This window comes from Cornus florida, unplaced genomic scaffold, assembly GCF_030987335.1.
Source record: "Cornus florida cultivar Cherokee Brave unplaced genomic scaffold, ASM3098733v1 CherokeeBrave_3.0.0_Hap2_Chr01, whole genome shotgun sequence".
Classification (NCBI taxonomy): domain Eukaryota; kingdom Viridiplantae; phylum Streptophyta; class Magnoliopsida; order Cornales; family Cornaceae; genus Cornus; species Cornus florida.
Genome location: NW_026775571.1, coordinates 72,954,989 through 72,976,151, shown reverse-complemented (window position 1 = coordinate 72,976,151; position 21,163 = coordinate 72,954,989). Strand labels below are relative to the sequence as shown.

Here is a 21,163-nt window from a genome sequence, read left to right as displayed (position 1 = left end):
TTAGCTAAGGAAACAAAATAATAAAGAATATAAAAGAATTTTAGTTATACTTTTACATTTTATTTTCTTGGTTATTAAAATTTGGGCCTGAGAGATCTGAAAAATTCAAGAAACAAGTGGGGTATGGCGTGAGCTAAGATGAGATGGATTTCTTAAGACTTGGGTTTAGCACGGATTAAGGTGTTAGAATCTTGGATTTGGTGTCGGCTAACCCGCCCAAATCCCTAATGGAAGGTGGTGTTAGTTTTTTTTTACTTGAAAAATGAAAGTTTTTTAGAAACTTAATTTAAAAAAAAAAAAAAAAAAAAAATTATTTGAAACTAGAATGATTATTTTATAATTTTTAGTTGTAGAGTGAAATTTCTTAGGACTTTCTTTACTCATAGAATGGTGATTTCCATTCCACTCTATCCATGCACCAAAGAAGTATAACAATTATTTGTTAGCCCGACTGGATAGATATTACGTTATTATTTTTGGAAAGGACTCGTGATTGACATAATAAATTATTGAGAAGTTATGAATCACCGATACGATATGATGCAAACGTGACCTCAAAAAAATAAGATACGGGTACGGCGATATATTGTAATTTTTAAAATATATATATACATTTTTTACACAAAAAATAAATAAATATCAATTTCCTGTAATATTAGAATTTAAATGCTTAATTAACATATTCATAAATAAATAAGCAAGTAAATGAAACATAAGATTTCATTGCACACCATATTAAACATCAAAAAAGCTTAAAGCCTTAAACCATTCATTATTAGGGGGGGCTTAGCGTATCCCAACCGTATTCAAAAATTAAAATTTATTTTAAAAAAGTCGGATACTTCTCCAGAGTATTAGACACATGTTTGAGTATATTCTATGCGTATCGGGAACGGACACATGTCTGATACTACCACAACACTTTCAGAGAAATATTCGTGCTTCTTAGTAGAGAACTCTCTGGAGTGTTTCAAATTCACTAAAATTAAGAGAGAAAGCGGGAAGTTAGAAATTATTTCACTGGTAGTTTGTTTGAGAATAAATGAACCCTTTCTTTATGGTATTTTTACTGCCAAAAAGTGCATAGGTCCCACAAAAATATTTTAGATTTTGTGGCTTTTACACTTGAGCCCAGTTGAGAGGCTCAATATTTGATGAGATTTGGGCAAATGTGAGGTCCAAAAATTTGAGAGGCTCTAATAATACAAAATTTTGGGCTCAAATTAGAGGTCTTTGGTGACCGCCTGGACACCTAGGCCCAGGGCCAGGCCTTTTTGTTTCATTTGATTGTGTGGAAACATGTAAGTAAAAAAACATTGTAAATTTGGAAAATAAAATAATTACTCTCTCTCATGTAGTAGTTAGAAAGGTCATTTAAGAAAAAGAAAAAAAAAATTGGTACTATTCATTGGTAAACCATTGGAAATACCAATTAAATAATACCAATTAAAATTGGTACTTCGTTTTTTTTTGAAAACCTTACGGTACTATTTAAATAATAGGAAACATTAGTGAACAAGCTTTTCGTATTTCAGTTGCATTCAAATATCAACAAATATTATTAATTACAAAAAATATAAATATTAAATATTATAAAAAATTAATATTAAGCATCATAATTAATAGATAGAGATAAAGGACTAAGAAAAGGGACTTGGGATTGGGATGAGGCAAAATAAAACGCGTTGGCCGCACTAAGCTTTTTGACGGCGAAGAAAAGAATTTGTACAAATTATTGTCATGACTTCCTCTCTCCGCCACCTCTCCGCTCAACCGACCTCCTCTCTTTTTCATCACCAGTAGGCATTTTTAGAGAGAGAAACTAAAACGTATACACACACTTTCTCTCTCTATATATACGTAACGAAAAGCTAGACAGCGAAACCATCCTTGAGAGATTTCCAAGTCCCCTGTCGCGTTCGTTGCATTTGCCTTCCTGTCTGCCCACCTGTCTTTTCCCCCATTTTCCGATACCAAACCATCTACAAAACTGCAAGCCCTAGAGAGAGAAATCAGGTACTTTTTCGATTTTCGGTTGGTGATCTAGGGCTATTCTTGATCTGTCTATCTGTCATTTCTTGAAGATTTTTTTTTGACCCATTCATTTCGCACATTCTTTTCATATGTCTCCTATATTTCGTACTTTGTTTGATAATAGTCCCATTTTCATGCAATTTTAGTGTCTATTTTCGCAATTCAATTACTGAATTTGCCCAGTTCAGAGTATATTTCATTGATCGAATCGTATTGAGAACTTTTTTTTCTTTTTCTTTTTGTGGGTGTGTTTTAATCTGTTACATTTTTTTTTTTTTGGGCTAATGGGTGAAGACTTCCTTCGACGTGGTGGTACAAAGGTGAGAATTAATTTTGTAACTCGCATGTATTTATGAAATTCTGCTATTAGGGTTATATATCTGAGGTTAATTTTATTAGAAACCATGCAAAAAAATACGTATTTTGATTTCAAGTTACCTTATCTGGTTCGCCTTTTACCTGGAAATATTGCTTTGGAGACATCACCTTTTATTCAATTATATAGGGGTATAGATTTCTTCTGATTGGTAGTAATTTTTTTGGGTGTATCTAAATGTCTGTATATATGTATATGTAGATATATCTCTATGTATGTGAGCATAGATATATGTAATATATGTAGATACATGTAATATTATATCATCTTTGAAGTCTTAAGTTGCATTTAATGTAGCTTTTATTATCCTTTTTGTAACTGCAATTTCAGCTACTATCAGATTTCAACATTTTATTATATTTGTCAGTCTTAAAGTTAAAGGTGTGTTTGAAGTTGAATCTTAAGTGGGGTGAGTTTAGCAAGATACAGGATCACGTTAGACCTCTGGGTTCTAACTTCTACATGATTACATTTTGCTTCCTTAAATTTTTTTGTTTTCCATGTGTATATATAGATATAATTGTACACTAGACCAGTATTGTTAGTAGTCTTTGCAAGTCAGCTCCCTTGGAAGAAAGTTGCAATGTTATGTGAAAGTTAGCTTCATTAATCCTCTGGTGTCTAATGTCTAAATCGAAGTGATCGATGAAATTTTATAAGGTTATGTTGTTGGATGCACTTTAAATATTTGCTGTAATACTTGTAGCTGCTGTAGATTTGACTGTAATTTATTATGCAGGCACATGCGACTCCTCCTGGTTACTTCGTACGTCTGGAGAATAATAGAGAAGATCGTTTTTCGAGAAAGAAATCAAGTATGCGCAGGTGGCTGTGTTGTACTTGTCAAGTAGAAGAGTCTTACCCATCAAATGATGATGAGTTCGTAAAAAGTCCAAATGACAATGCAGATGGTATGCTTACTTGATCCCATTTCTATCGAATCTTGCTTTATATTAATTAGCATGCAATTTTATTATAAGGAAATTATGATAATTATCTTGTTTGGTTGGTAATAATGATTTGGTTCATTTGACTTTTTCAAGTTTTCATCTTAGGTATTCCTGTTGTAAACTGAAATAAGTTTTTGAAGATTTGGATGTAAAGATTAGCATGACAGAACTATATAATATAATATATAATTGGGAAGAAGAGTTTCTGGAAAGAAGTGAACAAGAGAGTTGTATTTAAAATTTAGGTATGATCACTATGAGGTTAGTTGCTTTTGTGGATTTGAAAAGGAAATTCTGCATTGGAGTTCCCTCAATAGTAATCACTTATTAAATTCCACAACATCTCAGACGTGGATTACCCCAAAAGTTGGTGATTTCAGACTTTTTCAATCCTAATATTCGAGAGTTTGAAATAGAGCTGGGTTTTACATCAAGTCTTAAAGCACATCCTTGTCTTCAATGTAGTGGGAAAAGTGATTTGGTCATGTTATTTGTCTTATGCTCGTCAGTTTTCCATTTACGAGTGAAGTCAAAAGTTGGTTGTGGTTCCATTCAGGTTTGTATTAGGTAATATATATTCTTGTTATTTGTTACGAACGAATTGAGTTCAAGTTCATAGTTAATTAGCAAGATGTTAGTTAATGCATTTAGAATCCTTATTTTGTTACAGTTTATTTATTTAGTAATTTTTTATGATTATATTTTTGTGGGGTTCTTTTTCCCTCTTTTTATGGAATCGACATGGTAGTCAGCTTTACAGGTGCTGTCTGGAAATTCATAAAATAGAATTGGGTTTTGTCCGGGTTTCTGTGAAGACATAGGAAATGGGTTGGGATTCTTAATATAATTCAGTATAGATATGTGGGAAAGTTGCATGCTAGCATCAACGAAGATATGGATGAATGAAGGCCATTGGTTAAGTATGCTTGTAGTTGTATTGTGTTATTTTTGGGATTTAAAAAAGCTTCCTTTTATAGGTAGAAGGTGCATAGTGCACAGTTAGTGGAGTAGCAGGCTTTGCATAACATTGAGTTGCAGGTAAGGGTACCGTGTGTAGTCCTAAAAGAAAATCTGATTTAAGCCTACGACGCATTAATACTTCGTGTCCGTTACTTCTTAAATATATCAACGCTTTTAATTTTTTTTTTTACATTGAACAAGGGTCCAATTCTGCTCTTAACTTTGGCCACACATTGATACTTTAGGACTCATTTCTAACGGATCTTGAATATTATAATGTAATATTTCCAAATATAATAGCATTTATTTGTTAGAAAAACAAAATAATAATTCAAAATATTTGGAAAGAGAAATTGAGATATAATGTTAATATATCATGTCTTATTTAGTACAAAGTTTTTGTCCATTAAATATGACTATGAACCCTATTTGTTATGATTTTAAATTAGAAAATGTTAGTCATACTATCTGTAACATGATAAACAGTTCTTATTTCTAACGTCTATTAAATTATAATCTTTAAAGTATAATATCATAGCTTATTTGTTAGAAAAGCAAAGTAAGAGTTTGAAATATTTGGAATATCTTCAATGAAGAAAAAATGAGAATGTTTACATATGATGTCTTATTTATGTCCATTAAATATAACCATCAGCCTGTTTGTTATAATTTGGTTATTAGAAAATGTTAGCAATGCTATATTAAACCAATATTTGAAAATCTAAATGTGAATGAGCTTGACGATTTAAAGTGGATCAACTTGAAAGGCCAACTGGGTTAGGCAAGTGATCCATGAATTGATGTTCTTCGCTAAACAATGAAAAACAAATTACATAGTTGTCACAATTTTTCTTGCAATTTCTTTCTTTAGGAAATCTTCCTTGAGAAGTATTTTTGGTTTTTAGATTAGCTTAGCTAGTAGCTGCACATCTGTGGCGGCCATTTATACTTGGATATGTCATTTAATTATGCTTTAGTTTCTCTGTTGTGTTTTTTTTTTAAAGAAATGGGTACAAAAAGATAACGAAGATGTAAAGGAAAGTGAAATGAGAAAGGGGAGAGTGGAGACGTGCACTTTTTTTAGTTTCTGTTTTAAAAATGTTGTAAAGTGTGAGAGAAGGACAAGGAAAGTGAGAATATATATATATATATATATATATATATATATATATATATATTTATTATAATCTTGAGAGCAACTACTTTATGCAAAAAGCTTGGTTGAGAAGCAGAGGAATTCGGCTTGAGTATAAGAGACGACAAATGTTTGCTTTATCTCCCAGTCTTTCCTGCTTAGCATCCTGCTTAAAGAGGGCCAGCACCGCATATTGACTTTTATCTTGTATATCCCTTCTTAGGGAAGCATTCTTGTTAACTAGTGAATTGTTTTGTGGTCTTTTGCAACCTGGCCTGTAGTCTTTCTCATAAAATCAAATATTTGTTTGTGTTCTGCTAATGTTGGTAATTTATATGTGCACATTAGGATACCATAAAGGGTCAAAGGTTTCAGCTCCTGTTAAAGCTGAACCACAAAAGGCAGTACCACCTATTGAAGTTCCCGCACTTTCCTTGGATGAGCTAAAAGAAAAAACTGACAATTTTGGATCGAAGGCATTGATTGGCGAAGGATCCTATGGAAGGGTATATTATGCAGACTTAAATAGTGGGAAAGCTGTAGCTGTGAAGAAGCTTGATGTTGCATCTGATCCTGATGAGTCAAATGTTGAGTTTTTGACTCAGGTATGTGCATCTTTTTTATTTTTCAAACTTTTTATGGAATAAATTGTCTTTGATTTCCTTGGTTTCCTTGAGTTTACAATTTTCATTTTCTTAATAATGAATTTTTTATGTCTATCATTTTATCTGATAATATGGGTCCTCCTTTCGTTTTAGGTTTCCATGGTTTCGAGACTCAAGCACGAAAATTTTGTAGAGTTGTTTGGATACTGTGTTGAAGGTGATATCCGTGTTTTAGCATATGAGTTTGCAACCATGGGATCTTTACATGACATTTTGCACGGTATGCATAATTGGTCTATCTTCTCTTAATTGAGTAAGAACTTTACTTCAAAATTTCTTAAAGTGAGAAGCAATTTCTTGAATTATATATCAACACACAGGTAGAAAGGGAGTCCAAGGGGCACAGCCAGGTCCTGTGCTTGACTGGATGCAACGTGTGAGAATTGCTGTTGATGCTGCAAGGGGATTGGAGTATTTGCATGAGAAGGTTCAACCTTCTATAATACACAGAGATATTAGATCTAGCAATGTGCTCCTATTTGAGGAATTTAAAGCCAAGATTGCAGATTTCAACCTTTCAAATCAGGCTCCTGACATGGCTGCTCGCCTTCATTCTACAAGAGTTTTAGGAACCTTTGGATATCATGCGCCAGAGTATGTCTCTAAGACCCAAATCATGGGGTGGTTGTGACTATTATTATTTTATTTTCTGTCTCTTACATCTCTCTCTCTCTCTCTCACAGAATAGATATTTTATTTTTGTGCTTGTGTGATTTAGTTTCATGCTATTTGCTGATACAAACTCGACGTTATTGCAACCAATCAGTTACTTTCTAGTCCAGCTATAGCAGGATCCTAAGAAATTAGAGGACTTTCGAGAATTCTAATTTTTTTATTTTTTATTTCATTAGGTCACTTCATATAGCAATTGACTTCCAAAGATTTGATGAGGAAATAGTATTTTCTTATATCGATTATGAGTTCTTTTGGCCAAGGGGTGTAGCATCAGTGGCAACCAAGTTGACTTGCACAAGTCATCTCAATCTCACTGGCTGCTGGTAAATGAGTGCCAGTACAATATTTAAGTGAGACAACTTTGTCTCAATAGTATTGTGCAATGAATCACAAGTACCACTCTATATATTTATCTCGTGTGGTGTTGCACTAGCCATATTGGTATTGGCTTGTAATGTTTTAGACATATTATTTCACCTTTTTTTTTACAAAAACAATGCTTCCCACTGGCAGTCGTTCAATTTTCCCTAAAACAATATGTCTTCTACTTGCATTCCAAAACCCATTTATAGTCTCACATTTTCTCTCTGCTTCACTCATATCTCCGGCCAGTAGTGTTTTATCCCGTTCGATCATCAAGTATATCCAGTCTTGATCCTTGGGTAGTTGGTTTTCTCTAACACAAAAGCAAAAAGAAAGAGAAAAGTATTTTTTATTGATTTTCAAATTTCATTTTAAACGTAGATAATTATTCATATATTTCCAAGTGTGCATGCATATTGTTATTTTATATGTAATTTTTTTGAAATAGTAAATATAATATTTAAATGTCATTAGGTCTTTGTAGAGCTATAATTGGATCTATGATATGATTATGATGTGATACTAATTCCTTTATAAATCTTTTAGACAATGTTATATATTTTATAAATGTTCTATTTTATGTAAATTCATTTTTTATTCTTATTTTTCTATTTTATAAGACTTGTACGTAGCTCATCTTTGAATACTACCTGATTGGTATCCAATATGCTGCGACTGAGTCACATCGCTAGCCCCCATTTAATGACCTATATCGTGACTTGAAAATGTATTCTGGCCCAATGATTATTAATCTTTAAAGGGTGATTTATTGTGTATTTATTGCATTAAATATATCAACTTAATAAGGGTTTTGGGGGTTGCAACTTACCATCATTGGGATGACAATTTAGCAATGTTAATTATAACTTTGCTTCCTACAGTTTGCCAGACCAGAATGGTCACTTGGGATGCCACTTACCCTATTATGAATGATGTAGGTGTACTTGGATCACTCTTATAAACATTTGAAATAAAAATGTATTAGAAAACATTCAAAAGGGAACACATTCTAAAGGCTACACAAAGGCCAAAAGCCAAGAGGGACCCTAAGGACCCCAAAACCCCAAAATTTCAACTAATTCCTCTATAGACTTACAATTTCTCTGCATAACCCAGCAAAAAAGCGAGCTAACAATAAGAGATTTTAAAGACCCAATAGAAGATTCCTCTCCATCAAAGGACCTTCTATTCTGCTCCTTCCATAGACACCACCAAATGCATAAGGGCGCCACCCTCCAATAATCGCGAGCATGGGATCCCACAAGGCACCCTATCCAAGCATCAATCAAGCCTCTTGAAGACCGAGGCATGACCCACTGAACTCCAAACAAGCCAAAAAGAAGACCCCAAAAATCATAGGCCACAGGACAACTCTCCAACTATCAGTATTTTATCGTAACTGGTCAGTTAAGGATCAATATTTTCTTGGTTGGTAATTAAATTAACAAGAAATTTCAATTTTAATCTAAAAATTTGAAAGCACAAGATTGTTATTAGGAGGGAAGGGAAAATGTTGTATGATTTTCGGACTTCAATTAGAAGCTTGTTGAGGAACTGTTTTTCATCATCATCATCCTCTCCTTTATCCCATAGATTTGGGGTCGGCCACATGAATTATTTTTTTCCATTCTTTCCTATTATACACCATGGTTTCAACCTCTTTTTTATGTAATATCTTAGCACTCCGCCTAGAGCCCAATTATCCGGTTGGAGTTTGCCCTTCATACAAATTGGTTCTTTGATTTATTTGAAACAATATTCGAGGAAGAATGACTTCTGAGAACGCTAGTGATAATTTTTAATGTTTTTCCAGGTAAGCAAAACTTTCAGGTAAATGATGATTTTTAGTCTGAGTTGCACTTGTCATTAGAAATTGTGATGTTTATGATAAATGATTTCAGCAAGCCGCGTGTCAGTTTATTCTGCCATTTAGCTTTCTGAAAAAAAATGCTGCTCTCTAATTTATCTTTTAACGGGTTCTTTCTAATGGACACACGACTGTGATTATTTGGGGATATTGGTTACTTTTAAAACTAACTGTGTTGTTATAGGTTTTGTTACTAAGATGCATCATTGAGATGTCAGCACTCTTACTTCTTAATTATTTTTTAATTTTTTAATGAAGTTATGCCTAATTTGTCCAAAGTAATGTTCAGATTTTGTGAACACTTGATTGCAGAAGTATTTACCCAAATATGTGATAGGTTGATTTTTTGCTTAAATGTATCATAAGTTTTATGTAGCCGTCCCCAAGTAGTTTTGGGAAGGCTTTATTTCGGTGGTGGTGTTGAATGTTAGTGTTTGAGTAACATAATTATGGGAAATTGCTATTTAAAATTTTTAGGTGGGCCTAGGAATCTATTTTCTGCATTTCAAAGAAATTACTATAATTGCAGATTTTAGTAAGGTACACATTAAATTAATCTCCAAATAGAGGCATATTGTGGTTTTATGCCTGTTTGAAGTCACTCTTTGCTTTAAACCAATAAAGAATTTTTCACACATGGTTTTCTTTTATCTGAGAAGTATCCAGCCACACTAATTTGGTATGTTAAATCCTAATGCAGATATGCAATGACTGGACAATTGACGCAGAAGAGTGATGTGTATAGTTTCGGGGTTGTCCTGCTAGAGCTTTTGACTGGGAGGAAACCTGTTGATCATACAATGCCTCGTGGACAGCAGTCTCTGGTTACTTGGGTGAGCCTTCTATATTTGCTCATGTTCTCATCATCCCTTCTGTTGACTCCTTTTTTTTTTTCTCTCCCGGTAAAGTTGTGTAGATCAGATCATAGAATTGATTAAATTTATTTTGTTCCTGATAGGCTACCCCAAGACTGAGTGAAGACAAAGTTAAACAATGTGTAGATCCAAAGCTCAAGGGAGAATATCCTCCAAAAGGTGTTGCTAAGGTATCTCTCACTCCCTCTCTCTCTATAACACACATGCGCGCGCGCACACACAAAACACACCCACAGAAGTAGCTTCTAACAATGAGGCTATCGTTTGGTGATGCAGCTGGCTGCTGTGGCAGCATTATGCGTGCAGTACGAGGCTGAGTTCAGGCCAAATATGAGCATTGTTGTTAAGGCTCTCCAACCGCTTCTGAAGCTGCCTGCTACTGCCCCTGCTCCCGAGGTCTAAGCCAAATAAAGTTAGTTCCCCCTATTTGTGTTGAACTTTTTTCTTCTTTTGCACAGTTAACGGCTCATTGGTGAAGAGGTTGATTTAGTCACTTTCTGTACATGTAAATTTTCTTATTCTGTGGCATTTGAGATTGGATTTCCCCATTTTATGTCTGGTTTGTTGAGTCTGTTGCTGATAATTGGACTATGATGCTGAATTATGCTGAGTCATTAATGGACATTGTGTTATTTGTGGTGGTGAATTTGTTTAAACTATCTATGAGCTTTCTCATTTTACTAATTACCCGATGTACCTATTATGACTGACGCTTTATTCTCGAGGTGCAAAGAGCATTGCCAGGCTTTGTAGATGAAGCTAGGTTCATACCAGCAAGTTGGGCTTGGCTGAAGTCGGTTCGGCCATTAAAGAGACTCGGAATAATATTCTGCTACTACATTGCAGACAGTCTGATCGAATCTATAAGAGGTTGAATACTGGAAGCTCATCTTCTTCCAGGGTTCATTAAAAACCGAAAATGAGGTCTCAATATTGTCAGTTTGATTGTGAAAAACCTGAATCTAATTCCAGTGACATCTTGGATTTTATTTGTTGATATGTGAAGGGGTGAAGATTTATTTGGATTTAGATTGCATTTAAAAATATGAAAAGAATTACTGATTTTAAGAAGTTGAATGCTCCTATTTAAATCAGATTTTGTAGTTTCATGTGCTTGCATTTAAGGATTTTTGTGACCAATTACATCAGATATTCATTTCACAAAACTTATATGAGAAAGGAATTTTTAATTTTAAAATTGTATTTCATGCATATAAGAGTTTAGAGTTTAATAACGAGTAAGAGTTTAATAACGAGTAAAACTAACATTAGGTAAGGTTCTTATAAGTTTAGTTTACCTTTCAATTATACTGAATATGTGTCAAACATAGAATGTTTTAGTTGTGTTACTAGTATTATTTTAAGACTAATATGCTTGGTAAAACTAAAATTCATTCTAAATACTTTACTAATTTAATGAAGTTATCTACGAATTGAAATTTTCACATCTTATCAAATGTTTATTTGGATTACCATATGTTATTATTTTTTCATATTTTCTAGTCATAAAAAATATTTATCTATACAATATTTGTATTTGCAGATTAATTGATTTTATGTGTTGAATGTTGTTTTTTGTGATGTTGGAAGATCATAGTAGTTTATAAACTTGGAAGTAGAATGGTTGATACTGTAAAATGAGTTATTTTAAGTAAAAACAACTAATTAAAAATTTAGAAATAATGTCTTATTGAGTGGATAAAAATTACACAAATGATCCAATTTTAAAAGCATCAAATTTTATAAGCGGGCCAAATTGAGTCCCTCGGCTAACATATTTCTTTTTTAACGTATGCAAGGGCAAATATGTATTTTGGAAAAGCTTACCTAAAATTCTTGATAATCAAGAAAGGCAAGTAAAAGATTTTAAAATGTTTGTATACCACGGTGGTTTAGATACAAAAAGTAGTCAAATAAAATCACAAATCAAAATTGGTAAACTAATAGTGTCTTTTTTAGTCATTTTACAAAATTATTTATTTTTATATATTTAGGGTAATTTAGTCAACTTAGGATTTAAATTTAGAAGGATCTGCTTGCACCAAATTGAAATTTTAGGGGTGTGTTTTGCACGTGAGGGGTGTGATATGCCTGTTAAGCATATTTTAGGAGTGCTTTTTGTACTTGACCCATATATAGTTTGTGTATATGAGAGAGTCATGGTTCGCAGTTGCGATATCGGTTGGGGTGTAACGGACTCGGACAAGTATCGGTGTTCCATAACGGTAACGATTATCGCAATCGTGAATTTTTTTTAAAACTCGCATACGGTGATCAAAATATATCTATAGGTAGTTTTTTTTTAACATAATTGGGTAAAGATAATTTTTTTAAAATTAATTTTGGTAAGTTTTAATGAATTTTTTAACATCATTTAACACTAATAATAATATATTCATGAATTTGAATCAATGTTTTTTTTTATTATTATTAAAAAGACTTAGTAATTATACTTTTTACATAATTAATGAATAAAAAGTAAGTCAATTATGAAAGAGATGAAATTTCATATCATATACAACACATGAGAGTAAAAGATACAAATTTAAATAGATGGTTTGCTCTATTAGGTTACTAGAAATTTTGATAGAGAAAGCAAATCCTCACATAATACCCTTTGTATCCCACATCGAAATATTTTGAAAAGTGTGAAAAAGTCTAGAGATAAAAAGAAGCTTGTGAAGGTACAAGTCATTGTTCCCATGTAGGAAAGTTTAATAGAAGGTGTAAATAACTCTTTTTATAAAGCCAATGCCTAATCAACCAAAAGGTTAGGAGGGCGTGCCTCTTACCAATTACCATCTTTAAAGTTCAAAAAGTTGGCTGCACTACTAATTTAAAGGCCCATATTTAAGTTTTAAAATTTAAAGTTTGTAGGCCGGTTTATTACTAGGCCGGTTCATATGTAATTTCGTACACACGGGTAAATCGAGTGTAACGGAACCGGTCATGGCCATTTCCAATTCGAAAGAGAGAGTCAATTGCATAGATATATATATATATATATATATATATATATATATATATATATATATATTTAGAGGGAGAGAGCCAATCAATTATTGAAACACACCATTGGTGGTGATTGTCACCTGCATGGTAGTAGGTGCTCTTGAACAAACCCAAAAATGGGCTTTTCCCCAAAGACAGATTGTGTATTTTGTATAATAATATAACTCATATCAAGAACCATATATATTGTGTGTATATGTATTATTGTATATATGATTTGTTGTTGAGAGAGAGAGGGGGTGGTATAGTGGTGGCGGTTGGATGAATCGACAGTGATGGGAGGACCGGAGGTGGACAGGAGAGGGAAAGGGAAATAAGAGACATGAGAGAGAATAAATGCATATTTTGTATTATAATAATATATTATGAATAAGGGCATAACTGATATTTTATAATCCTATTTAACTATTTAATGAGAATGGTCCAAACTTCAAAGAAATAGTGTAATATGCCCTTGCTATTATTATAAATGGGTAAAAATCCTATTTAACTATTTAATGAGAATGGTCCAAACTTTAAAGAAATAGTGTAACATGCCCTTGCTATTATTATAAACGGGTAAAATGCAAAAAAAAAAAAAAAAAACCTTGAGCTATGGGGTCCTCTTAAACTATTCCCTTTGTCCCATATTAAATATTCATGTTTAGAAATTAGAGTTTTTAAACAGTGTATTGTCCCATTTTAAAATTATCAACTTGTACTTTTAATTTAAATAAATATAGTTATTAAGTTTGAAGTTTTTCCAAGATATAAAAGATAATGATGGAAAGATAAAGACTTATTTGCTGTGACTTTTTAAAATGAACAGCTAATTTAGGATATCAAAAATGAGATAATGGACTATTAATATGGGATTGAGGTAGTATGATTTGGTTGCAATTTACTAGCTTCCCATGCTGAAAAAAGAGAAGGACCAGTTTTGAAATAGACGCTTTCGCCCAATATAGCAAAAGTAGAGTTAGAAAGTAAAGTTTTTTTTTCGAAAGATAAAGTTAGAAAGTAAAGTTCATCTCATTATTTATTTATTTATTATTATTATTTTTTGTCCAGTTGGATGTATCACCATCTTCGGCCTAGCAAAAGCCAACTTCCAATGTCAGAAAACTAAAGATCAGTATCCCATTTACTTTGAAGCCAGCCCACGTTTGGCTGTTGAATCCAGAAGGCATAAGAAGCCCAGCAACTTTTGGTTGAATCAAACTTTACTTGAAGCCCAATTTGGTCCTATTGGTTTGACAAACAGGCTTTGGCTAAACGTCGTATGTAATATTCGGCCCAATTTTCTGGCACTCATTTTATTAGGTAAATGTCATATGCACTCATTTCATTTTTATGAAATTGTACTTTCATTATATTACAGGTATGCATAGATATGTTCTTTCTTTTAATTTAGGTATTCCAAAGTAATCTATAGGTTGTTATGAGATTCTTGATTCATTTCTTCAGAATTTTGAGTTCTATTAATTTGTTTGCATGTTAAAATTTTAAAACTTTTTCTTTCGCTTATCTTTGTATTATATTTAAAAAAGAAGAAGAAAAGAAACGAAAAGAAGAAGAAGAAGAAGAAGAAGAAGAAGAAGAAGTGTAGTTCATGGAGTACCACTGTCTTCTATTTTTTTTTTTTTAACAATTCGTGTAGCTAGTTCTCTAGCCAAAGCAGTTTCAATTTTTAACAATTCATGTAGCTAGTTCGTCAAGGATTCATGAGAGTTGATTGCTACCGAGCCCATGGTGGGTTGGGTGTTTACCATTCAACATCAAGCCACTTTAATGCCTCGCTTGGTCACAAACTGAGCTACTAGGCTCGGCACAATCTTCTAAATTCAAAAGTACGGTTTTGTTTTGGCTAAGGAATGAGATAGTTAAGTTGCTGTAGACTTAAAACAAATGTATGTGCATATATTCCTCCAGAAGTATATTACATCACAAATACTCCAATTTCATACAATCCCAAATGGCCTATTGGCATGATAAGAGTCAATTAAACACAAATTATAATTTTTTTTAATCAAATCCAAGTAATTGAAAATTCTCAAATCCAACTTTTCAACTAAACAAATAGCTGCAGGTTTGAAAGAATCACTTCTCTCAACTTAATCGACAATTTTAAGTGCTTTTCTTATGTATTCTTGATGAACCAGCGTTTATATACACGTAGATTCACATTTCCCTAGCAACTGCTGCTGCCTCTGAGTTTTCGTCCTGTGAACCTTCATGCTCCATGACAGGATTCTAAATTCATTTGAACTAAGCATTCAAGATCCATCGCAACACAATAATAATGCAATCTAGAAGCAGAAATATGTCCATCAATTTAGTGTCATACCCAATGTAGCGCACACGAAGTTCTCAAGTCTTACAGACTCACAAAGATATGAATCTCACTACCGGAGCTAGTGAATCTGAGGGTTTAGATGTTCTGCAAAGAAAAATTTGCATTAAAGCATAAAGATAAGTAAAATATAACACAATGAATTGTTGAGAAATTAAATAAAGATTTAACATTTTCAGACACTGAAGATATCTTCTTAAAACAAAAATGTTGCCATTCTCTAAATGATACTACCTATTTAGATAAGGGAATTTTAAGGGAGTAAAATATTATGCATTCTCATAAAACCATTAATTTGTACATTACTAAATAAAAAGAAACCTTTTACATGTTATTTACTTCCCTTGCTAGGGAATGATTGCAAACACAGGCATCGAGTCGAAATCTGCAGTCTCATCCACGAGATAGAACCACATTAGCAAGTAATATTGATATTTGTCATCTCTCCACTCCATCTTTCAGTGGTAATAAACCTAGCATTGAGTGTGGACAGAAAACCATTAACAGGACATTAAATAGGCTTGGTTACCTTATTCAGGGTAATGATGGGAGAAAAGACGGAGACAAAACTAGACTTTGGCATTATTTTTGTAACGACCCACTCCACCACATGGTATAATATTATCCATTTTGGGCCTGAGCCTTCACGGTTTTGCTCTTGGGCTTCACCCTAAAAGGCCTCATACCAATTGGAGATGACACACTTACATATAAACACTTCACCTTTCCTCTACCCAAGCGATGTGGGACTGTGCACTCGTAGCTCACCAGTGTGGTAGTCTGACAGTGTCTCTCGCACCCGCCCACGGCACACCCGCCCTTAGGCTCAAAGTGGACAATATCATACCATGTGGTGGAGTGAGTCGTTACAAATGGTATCAGAGCCTGACCCAGCCGGAAGTGTGCCGACGGGGACGTCGGGCCTCCAAGGGAGGTGGATTGTGATGACCTTGTGGGCGGGTGTGCCGTGGACGGGTGCGAGAGACACTGTCAGGCTACCACACTGGCCAGCTACGGGTGCACAGTCCCACATCGCCTGGATAGAGGAAAGATGAAGTGCTTATATGTAAGTGTATCACCTCCAATTGGTATGAGGCCTTTTGGGGTGAAGCCCAAGAGCAAAACCATGCGGGCGCAGGCCCAAAGCGGACAATATCATACCATGTGGTGGAGTGGGTCGTTACAAATGGTATCAGAGCCTGACCCAGCCGGAAGTGTGCCGACGAGGACGTCGGGCCTCCAAGGGGGGTGGATTGTGATGACCTTGTGGGCGGGTGTGTCGTGGGCGGGTGCGAGAGACACTGACAGGCTACCACATTAGCGAGCTACGGGTACACAGTCCCACATCGCCTGGGTAGAGGAAAGGTGAAGTGCTTATATGTAAGTGTGTCATCTCTAATTGGTATGAGGCCTTTTGGGGTGAAACTCAAGAGCAAAACCGTGGGGGCTCATGCCCAAAGCGAACAATATCATACCATGTGGTGGAGTGGGTCGTTACAATTTTGCACCAAGCAGGCTTGAAATGCATTCTCACACTTGTCACCGCAATGTAAAAGACGATTACTCGTCTATCCGATCAATTTTTTTTTTGCTCATAGAGAGAGAGAGAGAGCATGTTCTGCTATACGGAGCAAGTTTTCAGACTCGAAGCAAGTTTTCACAAATTGGTTCATAAAGTCACAAAAATATTTAAGCTACTAAAAATGTCTCACCTTCGAGATTAAACACATGGAGAGGAAAAAGAATAAGACTGTAAAACAAATATGCCCCATAGCACATGCGGACATTCCCTGATAAGATCAAAAAGAAAAAATATAATATTTCTATTCAAACTCGGTATAATTTTATTAAAAGATATGTGTTAAAGAGTATAACATGAATAATAACAAAAAGAGAAGAGGAGGAAGAAAGAAGTACAATGACAAGAGACTAGAGGGAGGATAATTACTAAGTTGTTGTAGTTGGAATTTGTAGAATGAAATATGCAATCTTGTTTACTTATTACAATGACTCGTCATCCCCATCACTGTCTGATTGCAAATAAAAGTCGTCCCTCTGTCCCATAAAACAAACAATTGAACTTAAATAAAGAAAGAGACAATGAACAAGAAGGGAGAAGAATAAGACGAAGTTTAATGGTCTTACCCAAAAAAGATGATATGGATGAATAGAAACAATTGGGATGTGAGCAATCTTTGGCAAATCTTTCCCTGTTTCTTTCTGGCATCTATCATATAAAACTTTATGGCATGGTAAAATGTCTAGTTTTTGCAGAGTGGTAACATGTTGAAGCCCTACAGGAAGAGATACCAGCTTTGTAAGAGCTTCAATATGGAGATACGTCAGGCTCTTGAAGCCTTGAAATTGCATGCCGTCGTCATCATCTAACAGATCAACCACTTTTCATTCGGAGATAGACAAGGAATTGAGTGCGGTGAGATGTCGCAGTGTTCCTGACAGAGAGGTTAGTCTTTCACAATTCCTAATCTCAAGCTTCTGGAGAGAAGTAAGGTTACGAAACGAATCCTCAAGCAGAGTAACTAGATCCTCAATGGATCTTAAAGACAGAGACTTTAAATTGGAAAGAGGAAGAAGCAAAGAAGATGAAGAGGACGACGTTGTGACAGTTGTTGGGGACACCATCATCATTAACTGTTGTTGTACTTGATTCTTGTTGACCCTACAGAGATCTAGTGTTTCAAGACATGGTTGCAGAAGAGACACTGGTAGTTTAGGGCAGTTACGGATGGTCAATTTGGAAAGTGAAGGAAATGATGGGAGCCGATGATATTGCTGTTGGGCTGGTGAAGAAGTTGTGGTTGCTGTTGCTTCTTCTTCTGCTTCAGTAATAAGTAATTTAGAGAGCTCTTCTTCTAGCTGTTCCAGGGATGGGAAGAATATTGATGTTGGTGTTGGTTCTCTTCTTCTTGCTGCTCTTCCTCTTGCAGCTGCTCCACTCGATGAGGAGGGTAAAGAAGAGAAGCAAGAATTTTGATGTTGGTATTGTATTGTCCTCCACCATCCCTTCAATTTAGACAAGCCAGAGAGTTCGAGTTCTTTCAGCGATGGGAAGAATAAATATTGATATTGGTACTGTTGTTGCTCCACTCGATGACGAGAAGAATGAATTTTGATGTTGACGTTGGTTCTCTTCTTCGTCACCATGGCCAGTACTACTGTCAATGTACTCCTGGTATTCCATATCATCAACCTTAAGAAATTGGAGAGAAGGAAGTTGCCCAAATGGTGGAAGATGTTTCTATCCATGACAGCGGTGTATATCAATTTTGATTAGATTTGGGTGGGATAAGCCAATTTTGTCAACCATCATCCAACTTGGGAAACTCACTCCCCAATAATTAACTAATTCCAGCTTCTTTAGATTCAGGTGTGGACGTAGGACTTCAAACAATAACCCCTTCTCATTATCTGCATTACATGTTAAATCAAACTGTAATTTCCAGCTTAGGCCACTTGCTGATGTTGTTTTTAAACACCTGCGGCCAGATGAGCAGTCCCAGCGTCCAACTGCAACTTTTAACCTTCCTCGTAAATTGTTTAGGCTTTGCAATTCATTCAATCGGTTATTTGACTCTGCTACAAACAATGTTAATTTCAAAAGAGACGTCAACTCACCTAATCCATTAGGCATGCAACTCAATGCACCACAGTTGTCAAGTTCAAGATGTCTAAGACTGACCAATTTCTTAAAATCACTTGGCAATTCTTTAAGAGACCAACATCCATTGAGTTTTAAGGTCAGCAAATTTTACAATGTGGTTATGGAACTTGGCAGAGTCTCCATACTCCCATTTTTACTGAGATCAAGATACCTTAAATGTTTTAATTTGCCTATGTAAATCGACACAATCTCAATCCCCACGAAATGCAAATCCAATACGCGTAACCTTTTAAAAGTTAAAACAATTCTTTCACAATCTAATTTATTTGAAAATACAACCTTTCCATGATTCCAAAAAAATGTTCGTAACTTTTTAGCTTTAACCAAGTGGTTTGAAATTTGTTGTGATAAATTTACACTGCAATCAAGTGACACCGTGAGGAATTTTTTCATTAACAATTTCTACATCCAAATTCACCATGAAACATTTGGCCTTCGCAACCAATTGCGCAAGATCGTGAACAATATCATGCATTTTGCAACTTTCTACAACACGCCATCCATTTCTTAAATAACTTGAAAAAGGGACCTCCTAAGTAAATCCATAAAATATAAGTCACCAACATCCTCCAACTGTTGATTTTCATACACCGGCCCTCGAATGAATCCCTCTGCAATCCACAATTGGATTAATTCTTGCTTATCAATAATTTGATCTTTTAAATACAAGGAACAGAATGTAAAACATCTCTTCAGATGCAAGGGAGATAATCATAACTTAACTTCAGTATTGGAAAAATAACATCTTCTTCTTCGGCTATTTTTGACAAACCATTGTTTTTAAAAAGCAACCACTCATCCATTGTATCTTTAGTGTATAGTAGGCTTCCTAGAGCCCTTATGGCAAGAGGGACTCCTTTACACTTCTAAACAATTTCCTTGCCGATTGTTACTTGAAGTGTATTATCTGACTCTTTCCCTTGTTTGAATGCCATTTTTTCAAATAAAGACCATGACGACTCCTCAGATAGGCCTTTTAAAATATATGGTGAATTTGACTCTGTAACATTTGCAACCAACTCAGAATGAGTAGTTACTAAAATCTTACTTCCTCTCATACCACCCACCAGCAGATCTATCATTTGTAACCATTTGTCACGATTCTCGTTCCACACATCATCCATCACAAGCAAAAATTTCTTTTCACCAATTTTTTCTTGTAATTTACCCATCAAAAGGTTTTCAGGTATTTTGACCCCTAACATCTTTTCTGCAACGACCTTCGCATCAAAGATGTTAGAAACACAAACCCACATCTTAAGATCAAAATGTTTATTGACCCTCTCATCATTATATACTAATTGTGCAAGTGCGGTCTTTCCTAGTCCCCTAATTCCAACTATTGCAACAACTGACACATTCTGATCTTGAACGTTGGTTTCCAATAAAAGTTGTACAATTGTCATTTTATCACCGTCCCTCCCAATAACACTTTTTGCACGAACAAAAGAGTAGGTCTCTTTTCTCTTAACATTCTCAAGTCGCATCTGATTTATAGGTCGTTCAGTGTGGTGAAACTTTTTCTTATCTTGGGCAATTGCATCTAGTCTCTCCCTAATGGCCTTAATCTCATGAGCCAACTTAATATTGAAAGGAAGCTTGTTTGAGCTAGAGAAAAAATGGCGTACCTTTTTTAGACTTGTGTTGTGAGTCATAGCCTGTCATCAGCAAGTCATCAGCATCATAAAATGCATCATTGAGTTTATCGAGCCAGTTTTCAACCTCAGGGTTTGTGAGTTCCTGCTCCTCTGCATCGGCAAGTACAGCTCTGAAGATGTAAGAAATTTCCCTCTTTATTTTGACAGAATATCTTTACGCTTCAAGAATTTTTCAACCCTTTTTTTCCTCTATTTTCAGTCTATTTATAGACTATTACATGCCTTCTAGAAGCTTCCTAACTAACTCATTATGTTGGGCTCACTCCCGAGCTTCTTTAGTCATGGGCCTGAGTACTTTCTGGGGGCTTTCAACTTCATTCTTCAATCTTAGGCCTGACTTGTGAGAATTTGGTTCAGACCATGATCACTTTCCCAACCCGTTTCTCATCGTATGGGTCGTACCCGGCCCGCACCATTTTTGGCATCCTTATCTGCCCCCAATAATCTCTCCCTAATTAATTAAGGTGAGATTATCAATGGGAGCTAATGATGATTTGGTGGCTCAAGGCGATTACGTAGGGTACTAAGCAGTCGGCTTCAGAATTAATATTTACGAAATTTGAAATCTCTTTAGTTTCC

General features: G+C 34.8%; 2 protein-coding genes across 5 annotated transcripts; one reads left to right on the top strand and one right to left on the bottom strand.

The window, feature by feature from the left end:
• Window positions 1-1,672: 1,672 nt before the first annotated feature.
• LOC132300533 (PTI1-like tyrosine-protein kinase 3) lies at window positions 1,673-10,971 on the top strand. 4 transcript variants are annotated; one of them, XM_059797675.1, is made up of 10 exons: window positions 1,673-2,016; window positions 2,329-2,354; window positions 3,150-3,321; window positions 5,804-6,060; window positions 6,214-6,340; window positions 6,441-6,714; window positions 9,726-9,858; window positions 9,984-10,070; window positions 10,177-10,312; window positions 10,634-10,971. In XM_059797675.1, the coding sequence occupies exons 3-9, from the start codon at window positions 3,228-3,230 to the stop codon at window positions 10,300-10,302; spliced, it is 1,098 nt and encodes a 365-aa protein (XP_059653658.1). In that variant the 5' UTR covers window positions 1,673-2,016; window positions 2,329-2,354; window positions 3,150-3,227; the 3' UTR covers window positions 10,303-10,312; window positions 10,634-10,971. The 4 variants fall into 4 exon arrangements, with proteins under 4 accessions (XP_059653658.1, XP_059653647.1, XP_059653638.1 ...); XM_059797664.1 differs by having other exon boundaries at window positions 1,674-2,016; window positions 10,626-10,971; XM_059797655.1 differs by lacking the exon at window positions 10,634-10,971 and having other exon boundaries at window positions 1,674-2,016; window positions 10,177-10,584.
• An 8,821-nt stretch (window positions 10,972-19,792) lies between these two features.
• On the bottom strand, window positions 19,793-20,581 carry LOC132274602 (disease resistance protein RGA2-like). The gene has a single exon (XM_059775922.1). The coding sequence runs from the start codon at window positions 20,579-20,581 to the stop codon at window positions 19,793-19,795; it is 789 nt and encodes a 262-aa protein (XP_059631905.1).
• Between the last annotated feature and the right edge of the window lie 582 nt (window positions 20,582-21,163).

Excerpts from the sequence above, each read along its gene's own strand:
- LOC132274602 (XM_059775922.1), bottom strand. The coding sequence starts at position 20,581 with ATGACTCACAACACAAGTCTAAAAAAGGTACGCCATTTTTTCTCTAGC.
- LOC132300533 (XM_059797675.1), top strand. The coding sequence starts at position 3,228 with ATGCGCAGGTGGCTGTGTTGTACTTGTCAAGTAGAAGAGTCTTACCCA. Across the intron at positions 6,341-6,440 it reads TTTACATGACATTTTGCACG|GTAGAAAGGGAGTCCAAGGG; the intron begins GTATGCATAATT and ends ATCAACACACAG. Across the intron at positions 9,859-9,983 it reads AGCAGTCTCTGGTTACTTGG|GCTACCCCAAGACTGAGTGA; the intron begins GTGAGCCTTCTA and ends TGTTCCTGATAG.